General features: G+C 36.6%; 2 protein-coding genes across 4 annotated transcripts in view; both read right to left on the bottom strand.

The window, feature by feature from the left end:
* Nucleotides 1–7,607, bottom strand: part of LOC112395663 (kinesin-like protein KIF28P) — an 80,404-nt gene extending 72,797 nt beyond the window's left edge. The window contains exon 1 of the mRNA XM_024738993.1: nucleotides 7,539–7,607. Within this exon, the coding sequence (XP_024594761.1) occupies nucleotides 7,539–7,607 (69 nt within the window). The remainder of the gene's footprint in view (nucleotides 1–7,538) is intronic.
* Nucleotides 7,608–8,575: 968 nt separating this feature from the next.
* The window catches only part of AHCTF1 (AT-hook containing transcription factor 1), an 81,766-nt gene continuing 74,964 nt past the window's right edge, over nucleotides 8,576–15,377 (bottom strand). For all 3 annotated transcript variants that reach the window (XM_024739031.1, XM_024739037.1, XM_024739047.1), the window contains exons 34-36: nucleotides 12,189–12,322; nucleotides 11,014–11,096; nucleotides 8,576–9,035 (exon numbers count right to left, since the gene is read on the bottom strand). In XM_024739031.1, the coding sequence (XP_024594799.1) occupies nucleotides 8,846–9,035; nucleotides 11,014–11,096; nucleotides 12,189–12,322 (407 nt within the window). In that variant the 3' untranslated portion in view covers nucleotides 8,576–8,845. The remainder of the gene's footprint in view (nucleotides 9,036–11,013; nucleotides 11,097–12,188; nucleotides 12,323–15,377) is intronic.

The following is a 15,377-nucleotide window of genomic DNA, read 5'->3' as shown; positions in this document are numbered from 1 at the left end:
GAGCAAGATAAAACCACAGAAAAACAACTACATGAAGTGGAGATAGGCAACCTTCCAGAAAAAGAATTCAGAATAATGATAGTGAAGGTGATCCAGGACCCTGGAAAAACAATGGAGGCCAAGATTGAGAAGATGAAAGAAATGTTTAATAAAGACCTAGAAGAATTAAAGAACAAACAAACAGAGATGAACAATACAATAACTGAAATGAAAACTACACTAGAACGAATCAATAGCAGAATAACAGAGGCAGAAGAACGGATAAGTGACCGGGAAGACAGAATGGTGGAACTCACTGCCACAGAATAGAATAAAGAAAAAAGAATGAAAAGAAATGAAGACAGCCTAAGAGACCTCTGGGACAACATTAAATGCAACAACATTCGGATTATAGGGGTCCCAGAAGGAGAAGAGAGAGAGAAAGGACCCGAGAAAATATTTCAAGAGATTATAGTCAAAAACTTCCCTAACATGGCAAAGGAAATAGCCACCCAAGTCCAGGAAGCGCAGCAAGTCCCATACAGGATAAACCCAAGGAGAAACACGCGGAGACACATGGTAATCAAATTGGCAAAAATTACAGACAAAGAAAAATTATTGAAAGCAGCAAGGGAAAAATGACAAATAACATACAAGGGAACTCCCATAAGGTTAACAGCTGATTTCTCAGCAGAAACTCTACAAGCCAGAAGGGAGTGGCATGATATACTTAAAGTGATGAAAGGGAAGAACATACAGCCAAGATTACTATACCTGGCAAGGATCTCATTCAGATTCAATGGAGAAATCAAAAGCTTTACAGACAAGCAAAAGCTAAGAGAATTCAGCACCACCAAACTAGCTCTACAACAAATGCTAAAGGAACTTCTCTAACTGGGAAACAGAAGAGAAGAAAAGAACCTACAAAAACAAACTCAAAACAATTAAGAAAATGGTCATAGGAACATACATTTTGATCATTACCTTAAACGTGAAGGGACTAAATGCTCCAACCAAAAGACACAGGCTTGCTGAATGGATACAAAAACAAGACCCATATATATGCTGTCTACAAGAGACCCACTTAAGACTGAAAGTGAGGGGATGGAAAAAGATATTCTATGCAAATGGAAATCAAAAGAAAGCTGGAGTAGCTATGCTCATATCAGATAAAATAGACTAAAGAATGTTACAAGAGACAAGGAAGGGCACTATAGAATGATAAGGGATCAATCCCAGAAGAAGATATAACAATTATAAATATATATATGCACCCAACATAGGAGCACCTCAATACATAAGGCAACTGCTAACAGCTGTAAAAGAGAAAATTGACAGTAACACAATAATAGTGGGAGACTTTAACACCTCGCTTACACCAATGGACAGATCATCCAAAATGAAAATAAGGAAACAGAAGCTTTAAATGACACAATAGACCAGATAGATTTAATTGATATTTATAGGACATTCCATCCAAAAACAGCATATTACACTTTCTTCTCAAGTGCGCACGGAACATTCTCCAGGATAGATCACATCTTGGGTCACAAATCGAGCCTCAGTAAATTTAAGAAAATTGAAATCATATCAAGCATCTTTTCTGATCACAATGCTATGAGATTAGAAATGAATTACAGGGGAAAAAACGTAAAAAGCACAAACACATGGAGGCTAAACACTACGTTACTAAATAACCAAGAGATCACTGAAGATATCAAAGAGGAAGTCAAAAAATACCTAGAGACAAATGACAATGAAAACACGGCAATACAAAATCTATGGGATACAGCAAAAGCAGTTCTAAGAGGGAAGTTTATGGCAATACAAGCCTACCTCAAGAAACAAGAAAAATCTCAAATAAATAATCTAACCTTACACCTAAAGGAACTAGAGAAAGAGGACAAACAAAACGCAAAGTTAGCAGAAGGCAAGAAATCCTAATGATCAGAACAGAAATAAATGAAATAGAAACAAAGAAAACAATAGCAGAGATCAATAAAACTAAAAGCTGGTTCTTTGAGAAGATAAACAAAATTGATAAACCATTAGCCAGACGCATCCAGAAAATGAGGGAGAGGACTCAAATCAATAAAGTTAGAAATGAAAAAGGAGAAGTTACAACAGACACCGCAGAAATACAAAGCATCCTAAGAGACTACTACAAGCAACTCTATGCCAATAAAATGGACAACCTGGAAGAAATGGACAAATTCTTAGAAAGGTATAACCTTCCAAGGCTGAACCGAGAAGAAATAGAAAATATGAACAGACCAATCACAAGTAATAATTGAAACTGTGATTAAAAATCTTCCAACAAACAATAGTCCAGGACCAGATGGCTTCACAGATGAATTCTATCAAACATTTAGAGAAGAGCTAACACCCATCCTTCTCAAACTCTGAATTCTATCAAACATTTAGAGAAAAGCTAACACTCATCCTTCTCAAACTCTTCCAAAAACTGGCAGAGGAAGGAACACTCCCAAAGTCATTCTATGAGGCCACCATCACCCTGATACCAAAACTAGACAAAGATACTACAAAAAAAGAAAGGTAGAGACCAATATCATTGATGAGTATAGATGCAAAAATCCTCAACAGAATACTAGCAAACAGAATCCAACAACACATTAAAAGGGTCATACACCATGATCAAGTGGGATTTATCCCAGGGATGCAAGGATTCTTAAATATATGCAAATCAATGTGATACACCATATTAACAAATTGAAGAAGAAAAACCATACGATCATCTCAATAGATGCAGGAAAAGCTTTTGACTAAATTCAACACCCATTTATGACAAAAACTCTCCAGAAAGTGGGCATAGAGGGAACGTACCACAACATAATAAAGGCCATATACGACAATCCCACAGCGAACATCATTCTCAATGGTGAAAAACTGAAAGCATTTCCTCTAAGATCAGGAACAAGACAAGGATGTCCACTCTTACCGCTATTATTCAACATAGTTTTGGAAGTCCTAGCCTTGGCAATCAGAGAAGAAAAAGAAATAGAAGGATTACAAATTGGAAAAGAAGAAGTAAAACTGTCACTGTTTGCAGATGATATGAGACTATACATAGAGCATCCTAAAGATGCTACCAGAAAACTACTAGAGCTAATCAATGAATTTGGTAAAGTTGCAGGATACAAAATTAATGCACAGAAATCTCTTGCATTCCTATGCACTAACAACGAAAGATCAGAAAGAGAAATTAAGGAAACAATCCCATTTACCACAGCAACAAATAGAATAAAATACCTAGGAATAAACCTACCCAGGGAGACAAAAGACCTGTATGCAGAAAACTATAAGACACTGATGAAAGAAATTAAAGATAATACCAACAGATGGAGAGATATACTATGTTCTTGGATTGGAAGAATCAATATTGTGAAAACGACTATACTACCTAAAGCAATCTACAGATTCAATGCAATCCCTATCAAATTACCAATGGCATTTTTTATGGAACTATAACAAAAACTCTTAAAATTTCTATGGAGACACAGAAGACCCCGAATAGCCAAAGCAGTCTTGAGGGAAAAAAAACGGAGCTGGTGGAATCAGACTCCCTGAGTTCAGACTATACTACAAAGCTACAGTAATCAAGACAATATGGTACTGGCACAAAAACAGAAACATATATCAATGGAGCAAGATAGAAAGCCCAGAGGTAAACCCACGCACCTATGGTCAACTAATCTATGAAAAAGGAGGCAAGGATATACAATGAAGAAAATACAGCCTCTTGAATAAGTGGTGCTGGGAAAACTGGACAGCGACATGTAAAAGAATGATATTAGAACATTCCGTAACACAATACACAAAAATGAACTCAAAATGGATTAGAGACCTAAATGTAAGACCAGACACTATAAAACCCTTAGAGGAAAACATAGGAAGAACACTTTGACATAAATCACAGCAAGATCTTTTTTGATCCATCTCCTAGAGTAATGGGAATAAAAACAAACAAATGAGACCTAATTAAACTTAAGAGCTTTTGCTAGCAAAAGAAACCATAAACAAGACAAGAAGAAAACCCTCAGAATGGGAGAAAATATTTGCAAATGAAACACCTGACAAAGGATTAATCTCCAAAATATATAAACAGCTCATGCAGCTCGATATTAAAAAAACAAACAACCCAATCCAAAAATGGACAGAAGCCCTAAACAGACATTTCTCCAAAGAAGACATACAGATGGCCAAGAGGCACAAGAAAAGCTGCTTAACAACACTATTAGAGAAATGCAAATCAAAACTACAATGAGTTATCACCTCACAACAGTTAGAATGGGCATCACTAGAAAATCTACAAACAACAAATGCTGGAGAGGGTGTGGAGAAAATGGAACCCTCTTGCACTGTTAATGGAATGTTAATTGATACAGCCACTATGGAGAACAGTACGGAGTTTCCTTAAAAAAACTACAAATAGGGCTCCCCTGGTGGCGCAGCGGTTGAGAGTCCGTCTGCCGATGCAGGGGACACGGGTTCGTGCCCCGGTCCGGGAGGATCCCATATGCCGCGGAGCGGCTGGGTCCGTGGGCCATGGCCGCTGAGCCTGCGCGTCTGGAGCCTGTGCTCCGCAACGGGAGGGGCCACAACAGTGAGAGGCCCGCGTACCGCAAAAAAAAAAAAAAAAATACAAATAGAATTACCATATGATCCAGCAATCTCACTACTGGGCATATACCCAGAGAAAACCGTAATTCAACAAGACACATGTATCCCAATGTTCATTGTAGCATTATTTACAATAGCCAGGTCATAGAAGCAACCTAAATGCCCATCAATAGACGAATGGATAAAGAAGATGTGGTACATGTATACAATGGAATATTAATCAGCCATAAAAAGGAACGAAATTGGGTCATTTGTTGAGACGTGGATGGATCTAGAGACTGTCATACAGAGTGAAGGAAGTCAGAAAGAGAAAAATATCGTATATTAATGCATATATGTGGAACCTAGAAAAGTGGTACAGATGAACCGGTTTGCAGGGCAGAAATTGAGACACAGATGCAGAGAACAAACGTATGGACACCAAGGGGGGAAAGCGGTGGTGGTGGTGGTGGTGGTGTGCTGAATTGGGTGATTGCGATTGATATGCATACACTGATGTGTATAAAATTGATGACTAAGAACCTGCTGTATAAAAAAAAATGTGATCAAATGTATTCTATTGGAAAGAAGCAAAAATAGACCATATTTACTGTCTAAATTATATAATTTAATGGTAATTAGCATCTATTGCAGATGTATTCATTATTGCAGATTGTATTTGCTTTATCAATGTCTTTGCTTTGGTAATCAAAATAAAATAAAATGAAAAAAAAAGAAATATGTAGGAATTCACTTTTGTTTTCTGATTAACTTTGTTCCTAGCGTTCTATTTCTGGGTCATAGATTCAGTATCTTCTCTTACTTATCTGACAGTATTAACTATGATGATAATGATTTTTGTTTGCTACCTGCATTATCTTTTGTTTTTTATTTGTTTTAGTCTTTGTGTTTGACCCTGAAGAATTTCCTCAAAAAAAAAAAAAGTACATTCTTTTTTGAGGTGCTAAATATGTTCTACCAATAAATCTGGCCATGGTGATGGTTGCATGTATCTGTGAATATATTAAAAATAATTGAATTATACACTGTAAATGAGTTAAGTGTATAGAATATAAATTATAATTTCAATAAAACCATTTAAAAGATATTGATACTATGGTGAAAAAACTATAGCAGCTACTATTAAAAGTTTCCTTGTCTCGTTAAGCATAGTGCTAACTTACAGATCATTTCATCCAGTGTTTGTAACAGTGACCCTGTAAGGTATCAATATCTCCATTTTACACGTAAGGAGTTCAAGGCTCAGAGCTTAAAAACGTGAAGGCTACACAGTGGGTAAGTGATAAAGTCAGGTTTTGAACCCAAGTTCATCCGACTTCAAAGGCTCCTGACGGCCTTTTTCTTACAACAAAGGAAGTCTCATAAAGTTGGTTCTCTGGTCCCACAGTGAAGATAAAGACTGGATATGAAGTTAGAAAATGGGCAGGGTCTAGGTCACCAAGGCGGTATAACAGTTGTCCAGGTGTGATCCATAACTCTTTACCCCCAAACCACCTCTTGAATTCATTCTCTTTCCTCCTTGCTACTATTCTAGTCTAAGATAACCAACTTTGGTGGTAGATTTGAATCAAATGCAATCACTTTTAGTGGACCTAAAGGCTGTATAATTATGTAACTGCTTTACTGCCCATTTCTATATCCTTGTTAACTGTTTACAACTTGCAGTTAGTTTAGTGATATTAAAGTCCAGTGAAAAATACCCCTGGAATAACTTTCAATGTGTTGATGGGTTAGGTCATAAAATGGTTTTATTTCCCTTTTTTTGGCCAAAACATTTAATTTACTGATCACAAGTTAATTCTTTGACATTTTCTGCATCAGTTCCCTGAGAAACTATGCCACTTTAGAAACCTTAAATATCTGCTACACTTGAAGTTGTCTAGTTATACATATAAAGTTATCTAATCATATATCTGCCTGATTGCTACAATATTTTCTGCAATACAGAGGAATGTCAAGGGACAGGGCAGAACTGATACCAACTGAAAATGTGCAAAGCAGTGTTTTGTTTTAATGGACAAGAAAGAAAAAGCGGCAAATTGTACAAGCGGGAAAAAAGATGTAATATGAGGTCATCATTACACTGTATCCCATTCAGAATTAATTACTGTCAAATAAACCTTTGCATGCCGTTCTAGCATACTCTTATCCAAATCTTACTTATCCTTTTTGGTCATCACAAATGCTTCTAGCTCCAGAAGTCTTCAAGTTCCGTGCAGGCAGAATGAACTACACCTGATCTTTCTCTGGGTGCCAAGATGATTTACCTTACCCCGGTACATACTGCTATAAATTATTAACATACATAGACGGTACACTGTATCCTCAGTTTCTAGTTCAGCGTTTGAGACACAACAAACAATCAAAACTCTGCTGAAGGGGTCAACTGTTAACAGTTATCTTAAGATTCAACTATTCCATTGATAATCAAAGACAGGCCAATTGCTAAAGGTCCCAGAATGAGTATAATCCATAAATTGTTTAATGACTGGTGTTTCTGTAAAGTTATATAAATACAATTATACATAAAAGCCTGTAAAATGCAGAGCTCATTCAGAACTGGGAATTTGTTTGCTTATGACCTATCGTTTCTGAGGGGCAAAAAGTACATTATTAAAAATACATAGCACATGTCTATATTCACCAAACTGCACTGATTTAAAAAATTATTAACTTGACAATACGTTTTTCTTGTCAATTTTTTTATTGTGCTATTTGCTCAAACGAATGAAATGAAGTGTTTTCTGAATTATGTTTAGATCTTTAAATTACCCATTTAACAAGTTAATTTAAATAAATTTAATATTCGGTAAATGACAAGCAGCTTAAATACAAGTTTGATAATTATTATTAAAAAATTAATAAAGTGAAAGTCATAGTCAAACTTTCAACAAGGCAATGCAACGTTTATCACTAACCTGACTGAAGGGCCGCACTCGTACTGCCACTCTCACACTGTCAATACTTGGCATAGGCATTTTCATCATTTTCCCATTATTCATATTATTTGGTAGAAAAATAATGTAGCAAGTCCACTGCTTATGCTTCACACTGAAACACTGAAAGCTTAGCCAACAAAAGCAGTCTGTGTCTAGACAATCAATTATTAATGGTCCATTCATTACACTATCCATTACCTGTTATAATTTTACAATACTTATTTATTGATGAATTTTATAGCCCACATCAAGCATCACCACTTAATTGCATACAGTCACATTGCAGAGAACAGTGGTTTTTCTTTTCCTTTTCCACATTTACTCACTCTTTACCCATCCTCAATATTCTGTGCCTGAGGTCCTATGAGAATTTGTCATTTTAAAACCTGAATATTAAGGGATTTCTGCGATGCAGTAGCAAGCTCCTTCACGGCAAGAATATTTATAAAACTTGATCAGACTTCTCATTCTATGAATATCAGGCACATACAAGGTGCACTGAATAGCCACGAAACAGATGTATTTTACATTTCCTTTCTGACTACTCAAACCCTTTGAAGAAGTTGCTAGTGAGCAGTGAACCGGTCAGTCTAACCTGGATAATCAGTCTCTCTGAATAATTAAGAGACTTTAAGGATAACAGCCTTTAAGCTTGCTGAACAAGAAATGCCAACATTATATTTAACCAATGCATTACTTGGAAAATTACTAATTTGAGGTAGAATGCACAAAATATGTTAAACTACAAAAAAGTGGCAAAATTACATGCCCATAATTCAATTTCAATACCGTTAACAGCCTTCCCAATTTATGATTAGAAATCTTAATCACAGAAGCAAAGTGCATACATTATAAAACAGCAACTTAAAAAAACCAGTTCAATCATCTTCATTTTAAAATTGGTCTAATACTTTTAACCACAGAGAAAGAAAATGGAACCAATACCTACTAGCATATAAAATCATTATTAAAACAGAAATCCCCTCTCAAAAATCTAACAGACACACAGACTACTGTGAAGTATACGCTTTATTTAACATTCCAATAATAAGCTATATTTACATATTATATAAATGTATGAAGTCTTAATATATAAAATAGAAAAAACTGCCTGGACTAAAAGAATCACACTCCATATGGAGTTACTTTACTTATTGAAGACATTCTGTTTACAAAAATTTACAATAATTTATATAAATTATTTTTCTTCCAAATTAATGATTTTTAATAATCCACACAATTCTGATGACTTTACAAATAGGTGAACGTTAAAAACTGGAAAAAAATTACAGCATTTTTCTGCGTAGAACTTGCTTTGGAAAAGAAGACAATTTCTTCCTGCTCCTCCCAAGACTTTTTCCTGTTACTTCTACAGTCTTTCTTGGTTTGCTCTTTACTCCATCAACTGGGCTTGCCAAGGGGGAAATCAGCTTAATTTCTACTGGAGGAGGTGACCAACTTTCTTTTTCTGTGTTTCTGAAATAAAGATTTAATTTAAGTAACAATAAACATGTTATAATATAAAATGTAATTGGCTTCCCAATATATTGAAAGAAATTTTAGGGATTAGTCTTTTCTAGTGCTTTATTTTATAAAGGAGAAGTGAAATAAAACTTTAGTCAAACTAATCAGAGGCAGAGTTAAGGTTTCACATGATAGAAATTTTCTTTATGATTGGGATACTCAAAACAATTACTGCTGAATTTTCACTTAAATGTTTCATATGTATTAATAAATACTGCTGGGTTACAAGGAGGGGTCAAGTACCAGTAGCCAGTCCATGGAATGAGAGCCCAGCAGGCCCATAATGAGATGTATGAGAAACGACAATTCTCAAACACCAGCAATTAGCAACTGTGTATGTATTTTCATAATACGAAGTTTTCCACATATACAGAAAGCCAATTTATATGTAGTGTTATTATAGTCAAAAGCTTTCGTTAAATCAGTTTTTAAAGTAAGATAAAATGGATTGATTACTTTGTACTTTTATGAAATTCAACTTAAGCAAAATATATCTGAAATGGAGTAATTTCCCCATGGATGAAATTTTAATTGCTAATAGTGAAATAATCACAGAATTTTAAAGTGTTTAACGAGTTTTACTGATAGTTATCTATCTTTACTAAGGTGAAACATCCCACTCCCTTCCCCCAGCTCATTGTAAAAACAAAGATTCAGTGGGTATTCAACTACTACTACCCTTCTTTTTTTCTTTTTAATTAATTTTTATTGGAGTATAGTTGCTTTACAATGTTGTGTTACCTTCTACTGCACAGCAAAATAAATCAGCCATACATATACATATATCCCCTCCATTTAGGACACTACAGTGCATTAAGTAGAGATCCTTGTATTACACAGTATGTTGCCATCAGTTGTCTACTTTATACATGGTATCAGTAGTGTATATGTGTCAATCCCAATCTCCCAATTCCCCCCACGGCCCTCCTTTCCCCTTGGTATCCATACATTTGTTCTCTACGTCTGTGTCTCTATTTCTGCTTGGCAATTAAGGTCATCTATATCATTTTCCTAGATTCCACATACATGTGTTAATATACAATATTTGTTTTTCTCTTTCTGACTTACTTCACTCTGTATGACACACTCTAGGTCCATCCACCTCACTACAAATAACTCAATTTCATTTCTTTTTATGGCTGAGTAATATTCTGTTGTATATATGTACCACATCTTCTTTATCCATTCCTCTGTTGATGGGCATTTAGGTGGCCTCCATGACTTGGCTATTGTAAATAGTGCTGCAATGAACACTGGGGTGCATGTGTCTTTTTGAATTATGGTTTTCTCTGGGTATATGGCCCAGTAGTGGGATTGCTGGGTCATATGTAGTTCTTTTTTAGTTTTTTAAGGAATCTCCATACCGTTTTCCATAGTGACTGTATCAATTTACATTCCCACCAACAGTGTAAGAGGGTTCCCTTTTCTCCACACCCTCTCCAGCATTTATTGTTTGTAGGTTTTGGTTTTTTTTGCGGTACGCGGGCCTCTCACTATTGTTGCCTCTCCCATTGCGGAGCACAGGCTCCGGAAGCGCAGGCTCAGCGGCCATGGCTCACGGGCCCAGCCGCTCCGCGGCATGTGGGATCTTCCCGGACCGGGGCACGAACCTGTATCCTCTGCATCGGCAGGCGGACTCTCAACCACTGCGCCACCAGGGAAGCCCTGTTTGTAGGTTTTTTGATGACAGTTCATTCTGACTGGTGTGAGGTGATACCCTTCTTTAAAAAGGATGAATGAATGGGCTTTCATGCTATATAGGAAAGCCACCTTCTGCAGTGAAATCTAACAATTACACAGAGCCAGTGCAGATAAATGCCCCTAAGAATTACCCTTTTCTGATGAGCTTAATTTCTCTTTTTAAGTTAAGAGTCTTCTCTAATTTTAAGAAACAAAACGGAAAAAAATAATAGCATAGGAAAAGTCTTACTTGCTTGCTTGTTTTGTTTTTGCAGTCCTGGTTCCTTTCACTTGTTGCTTTGCCACAGTTTCAATTGATTGAGCATCACCTTCCTATGGGTTAAAAATTTTAAAAGATGAACCTTATGTAATTAAACAATTGAAATCTAAACTAAAAAGTTCCACCCTGAGTCAAGGAATATAGCCAAACAGTGCTAAATGAATTTAAACTTAACAAATATCAAATGGACTCCTTATATGTTTTGGTAGAAACCCTGGTCATCTGGGACAGCTCATTATCCCTTATCCCCACACACTGTTATCCCCAAGTCTTATCAATTTTATTCTGGAATGTTTCCATTGTCCCCTGCCCTTTTGTTCTATTGACTCTGTCCAAAGCCAGGCTCTCACGGCATAAAAATTAGGCCACCAGTGACTATTTTTCCTCCCTAGAATTCCCTTTTCACCGAAACTACTTAAAGCATGCACATGGCTATTTGCTGGTTTGTGAACAGCCCCACCCCCTTCCTCATGCATCACCAGGCTTCTGTGCCTTTGCATCTGCTGTCTTCTCCTCCAGCAATGCCCATCTCCTTTACCTACAGGGTCTACAGGGTTATCTGGGTATAAATGATTCTTATCATGCTGTGAAATAATTATCTGTATTTTTGCCTCTTCAATTAAACTGAACTCCTGAAAAACAAGGAATCTGCCTGAATTATTTTTGTGCCTTTGTCCTTGTATAGTAACTGGCTCACAGCAGATAATTCAAGACATACTATGAATTAAAACTGGTAAATATAAGGGTATCATGCTCACATTCAATCCCTAAACTGTTTTTATTTTAGAGTTACATGCAACTAGTCAGTTCTGAAACACTCTCTCTCCAAGTGTGGTCTGTGGATGACACTCCAGGGGGGGTCAGGGACCTACATTTTAAATAAATACATCCAGCTAATTATGGTGGATGTATTTATTTAATTACCTTCCCCTAATAGGTAATTTAAACTGCAGCTGCCAATAATAAACCATGAGTAACATACCAATCTGTCTTAAAGTAGTATCCCCCAAAGTGCAGAAAAGACTATTTTGGACTTAATAGTATAAAGGTCTGCTCTTTCTTAAGAAGTTTATGTAGGAAGCATTGCTTAAAAAAATAAAAAGCATGTTTAAATACACACGCAAATAAAACCATGCATTTCTTACCAGTTCAGCCACAAGTTTGGATGTATTAGATGTGTTTTTCCGCCTGGTCCTTAAAGTAGGAGGTGAGAAGACAAATTGAGAAGATAAATCCGAAACAAATTCTTGCAGCTGCACAGGAGGCTCTATTTTTTTAGCTAAAGAAAGGTAGAAAGAAAGAACAAAACACTGTATATCTATTTATATATATCTATTTTATGTATAGAGACATATAAATTCAACTTGCAACAAAAAGCAAGATCTGTGAAGTGCAGTTAAGGGCAATAACCCAAAGCACAATAAAAAGAGGTATGGCATATTTGAAGGTTTGAAATATGGTATGGCAAAATGAAGGTTTGTGGCAAGTCTATCAGCGCCATTTGTCCAATAGCATTTGTTCACTTCATGTCTGTCACATTCTGGTAATTCTCCCAGTAGTTCAAACCTTTTCATTATTATTATATTTGGTACAGTAATCAGGGATCTTTGATGTCACTATCGCAAAAAGATTAGCCTCGCTTAAAGCTCAGATGATGGTTAGCAGTTTTTAGCAATGAAGTATTTTATAATTAAAGTATGAACATTTAAAAAATACTATCGCACACTTAGGAGACTACAGGATAGTGTAAACATAACTTTTACTGGAAAACCAAAAAAATTGCGTGACCTGCTTTAATGTGATATTTGCTTTATTGTGATAGTAAGGAACCTAATCTGCAAATATCTCCCAGGTATGCCTGCCCTGTGTAACCTGAGCTACTTTGCTTCATAATTCCTACTTTTCTAGAGGCAAGTTTTTTATTTTAAGAAGTAATTTTATTTACAAAGAAGAGACTCAAACCCTCTTTCCTTTCAGCTTATTCTGAGCCAGTTGTTCCATGCAAGGGGAACAACAGAAAAGTCCACAGCATAACAGGAACAAAGCAAACAGAAAGTAACAATACAGAAAAACAGGCTGATAGGAAGATTTTCCACAGACAAATAGAAATGGTTTAATTAAGAATTACTTGAAAGTATGTAATTAAAAATATTTATCGGGCTTCCCTGGTGGCGCAGTGGTTGACAGTCCGCCTGCCGATGCGGGGGACACGGGGTCGTGCCCCGGCCCGGGAGGATCCCACATGCCGCGGAGCGGCTGGGCCCGTGAGCCATGACCGCTGATCCTGCGCGTCCGGAGCCTGTGCTCGGCAACGGGAGAGGCCACAGCGGTGAGAGGCCCGTGTACCGCAAAAAAAAAAAAATCACACACTTCATCTCAGATTTTTTCCCTGTTTTTACTATAGAGTCTCCATATTAATGGCAGTTTAGCAATGTAATTATGGAAGTGGCATGGTGCAGTTGAACCAGTCTGCCAGAAATTAAATCCTAGCTTCTGGATTTATTAGCTGTGGGACAAAAAGCAAGTTACCTAAACCTCTCTGTGCCTCAGTTTCTATAAAATGAGATTCAAAATGGCCCTTTAAAGTTACTGTGGAGATTAAAGATTAGAATAAAGTTAATATATGGTAAGTGCTTTATGGATGTTTGCATGTTATAATGTTATTATTTCAAGAATATAATTTACAAATCTTTGGAATAAAATTCCCAAATTACAGTTCAATGATATTTCACCTACCGGGACAATCAAGAGTTCTATCAGATATCAAATTCTGTAAAGCATGTGATTTTTAACAAAAGAGGGTCAGAAATAAAAGTCATCTCCGCTCCCAGCTGATAAGTGGCATAAGTGGCACTGGTGGTAACTCCTCTCTTTTGCAGTTAAGATACAGGCAAACAAATCTATGCTCTACGAAAATGATACATTCTATTTTTCTTTTTCCAGGCTACCAGGAGCAACAGCTTCTTTGGCTTTTCAAAGACCAGCTCATATTTTTCACCTACAGTTCCCCACTGCACCCAAAGGAATAAAGAAGGAAATACAAAAATACATTATCACGCGCAAGAATGTTCAGCCCCACCATTCCTTCCATACGCTTCTATTAGCCAGAAAGACTTTATTATACTTGCAACTCCTTGCGTACTTCGGTAAGCTTCCTGAGGGTAAGTTTTGGTGGCCAGTGCTACTTAAGGCCTAAGAAGTTCAAAAGTCCTATAGATTCAAACCCAATAATGTACTGGTAAACAGCTTTCTGGGAAGGAAAAACCAACAACAACAAAAAACGCAACTCTGATTTACAGCATTTGCTTATTTCTGTGCTATAAATGTTCCATGGCTGGCTCACAAAATTCCTGAATATTTAACAACTGGCTCTCACTAGCCAGCAGGAATCGGCTCCAAGACATCACTATTTATTCATTACCTGGGTGATGTGGGTGCTCAGTTTTCACTGAATTTCAATTTCCTCATTGTGGAAAGAAGGAATAATAGTACCTGTACTACATTGGGTTATACTGAGAATCAAATGAACTGGTGAATGTATACCCTAGTATAGACTCAGGTATACAGCAAACCCTTCTTAAATATCTGCTGCTGAGTAATGGAATTTGAGAAAATCTATTGAAATGTAAAGCTTTACATTCTTTTTAGTTAGTGATTCTATGATATCTGTTTCTTCGACATGTTTCAATTAAATAGAGGGTGGCCTCCAGCTTTCTAATCATATAATATTTCTGTATCCACTCTTCTCTGTACCTCCCACCCCTCCTTGAAGGAGTTTTTTTTTTTTTTTTTAATGCAAGTTGAATAGGCACAAGGGACAGAAGGTATTGTAGGAGTGTAGAAACTATAATCTGAGGGCAAAATAAGAAAGGAAACTAATGATGGTGTTAATTAACAAAAAGTAGTGAATACTCAATACTCACAAGAACCCTACGTAGTAGGCATTATTACCCACACTGTAAAGATGAGAAAACAAGATTCAGAAAGGTTAAATGATTTCCTGCCCAGCTAGTACATGGCAGAAGTGAGAAATCTCAGTCCCAAAGTTCTTATCTAACCTCTCTCTAACCTCATACTAGAAGATGCTTATTGTTAATACCAGAAAATCTGAAGACAATTCAAATACCTGGCAGGAGAATGCCTGAGTGATCTGCAGCACATAAGTGAGACGAAATGCCACACGTGGACTCTATCCATGTGTAAAACACAAACAAAAAAATACAAAACCACGAACACTCAGGGTTTTGAGGAAAAATGCTCATGAAATAAGTAGGAGGTGGGGGGAGCAGTATATATATCTATACACAAACCGTAGTTTGTTGGGTTTTATAAAA

This window comes from Neophocaena asiaeorientalis, unplaced genomic scaffold (assembly GCF_003031525.2).
Source record: "Neophocaena asiaeorientalis asiaeorientalis breed wild unplaced genomic scaffold, Neophocaena_asiaeorientalis_V1.1 scaffold347, whole genome shotgun sequence".
NCBI lineage: Eukaryota > Metazoa > Chordata > Mammalia > Artiodactyla > Phocoenidae > Neophocaena > Neophocaena asiaeorientalis.
Note: the sequence above shows the minus strand (reverse complement) of the source record. Positions and strands in the feature narration are given on the sequence as shown.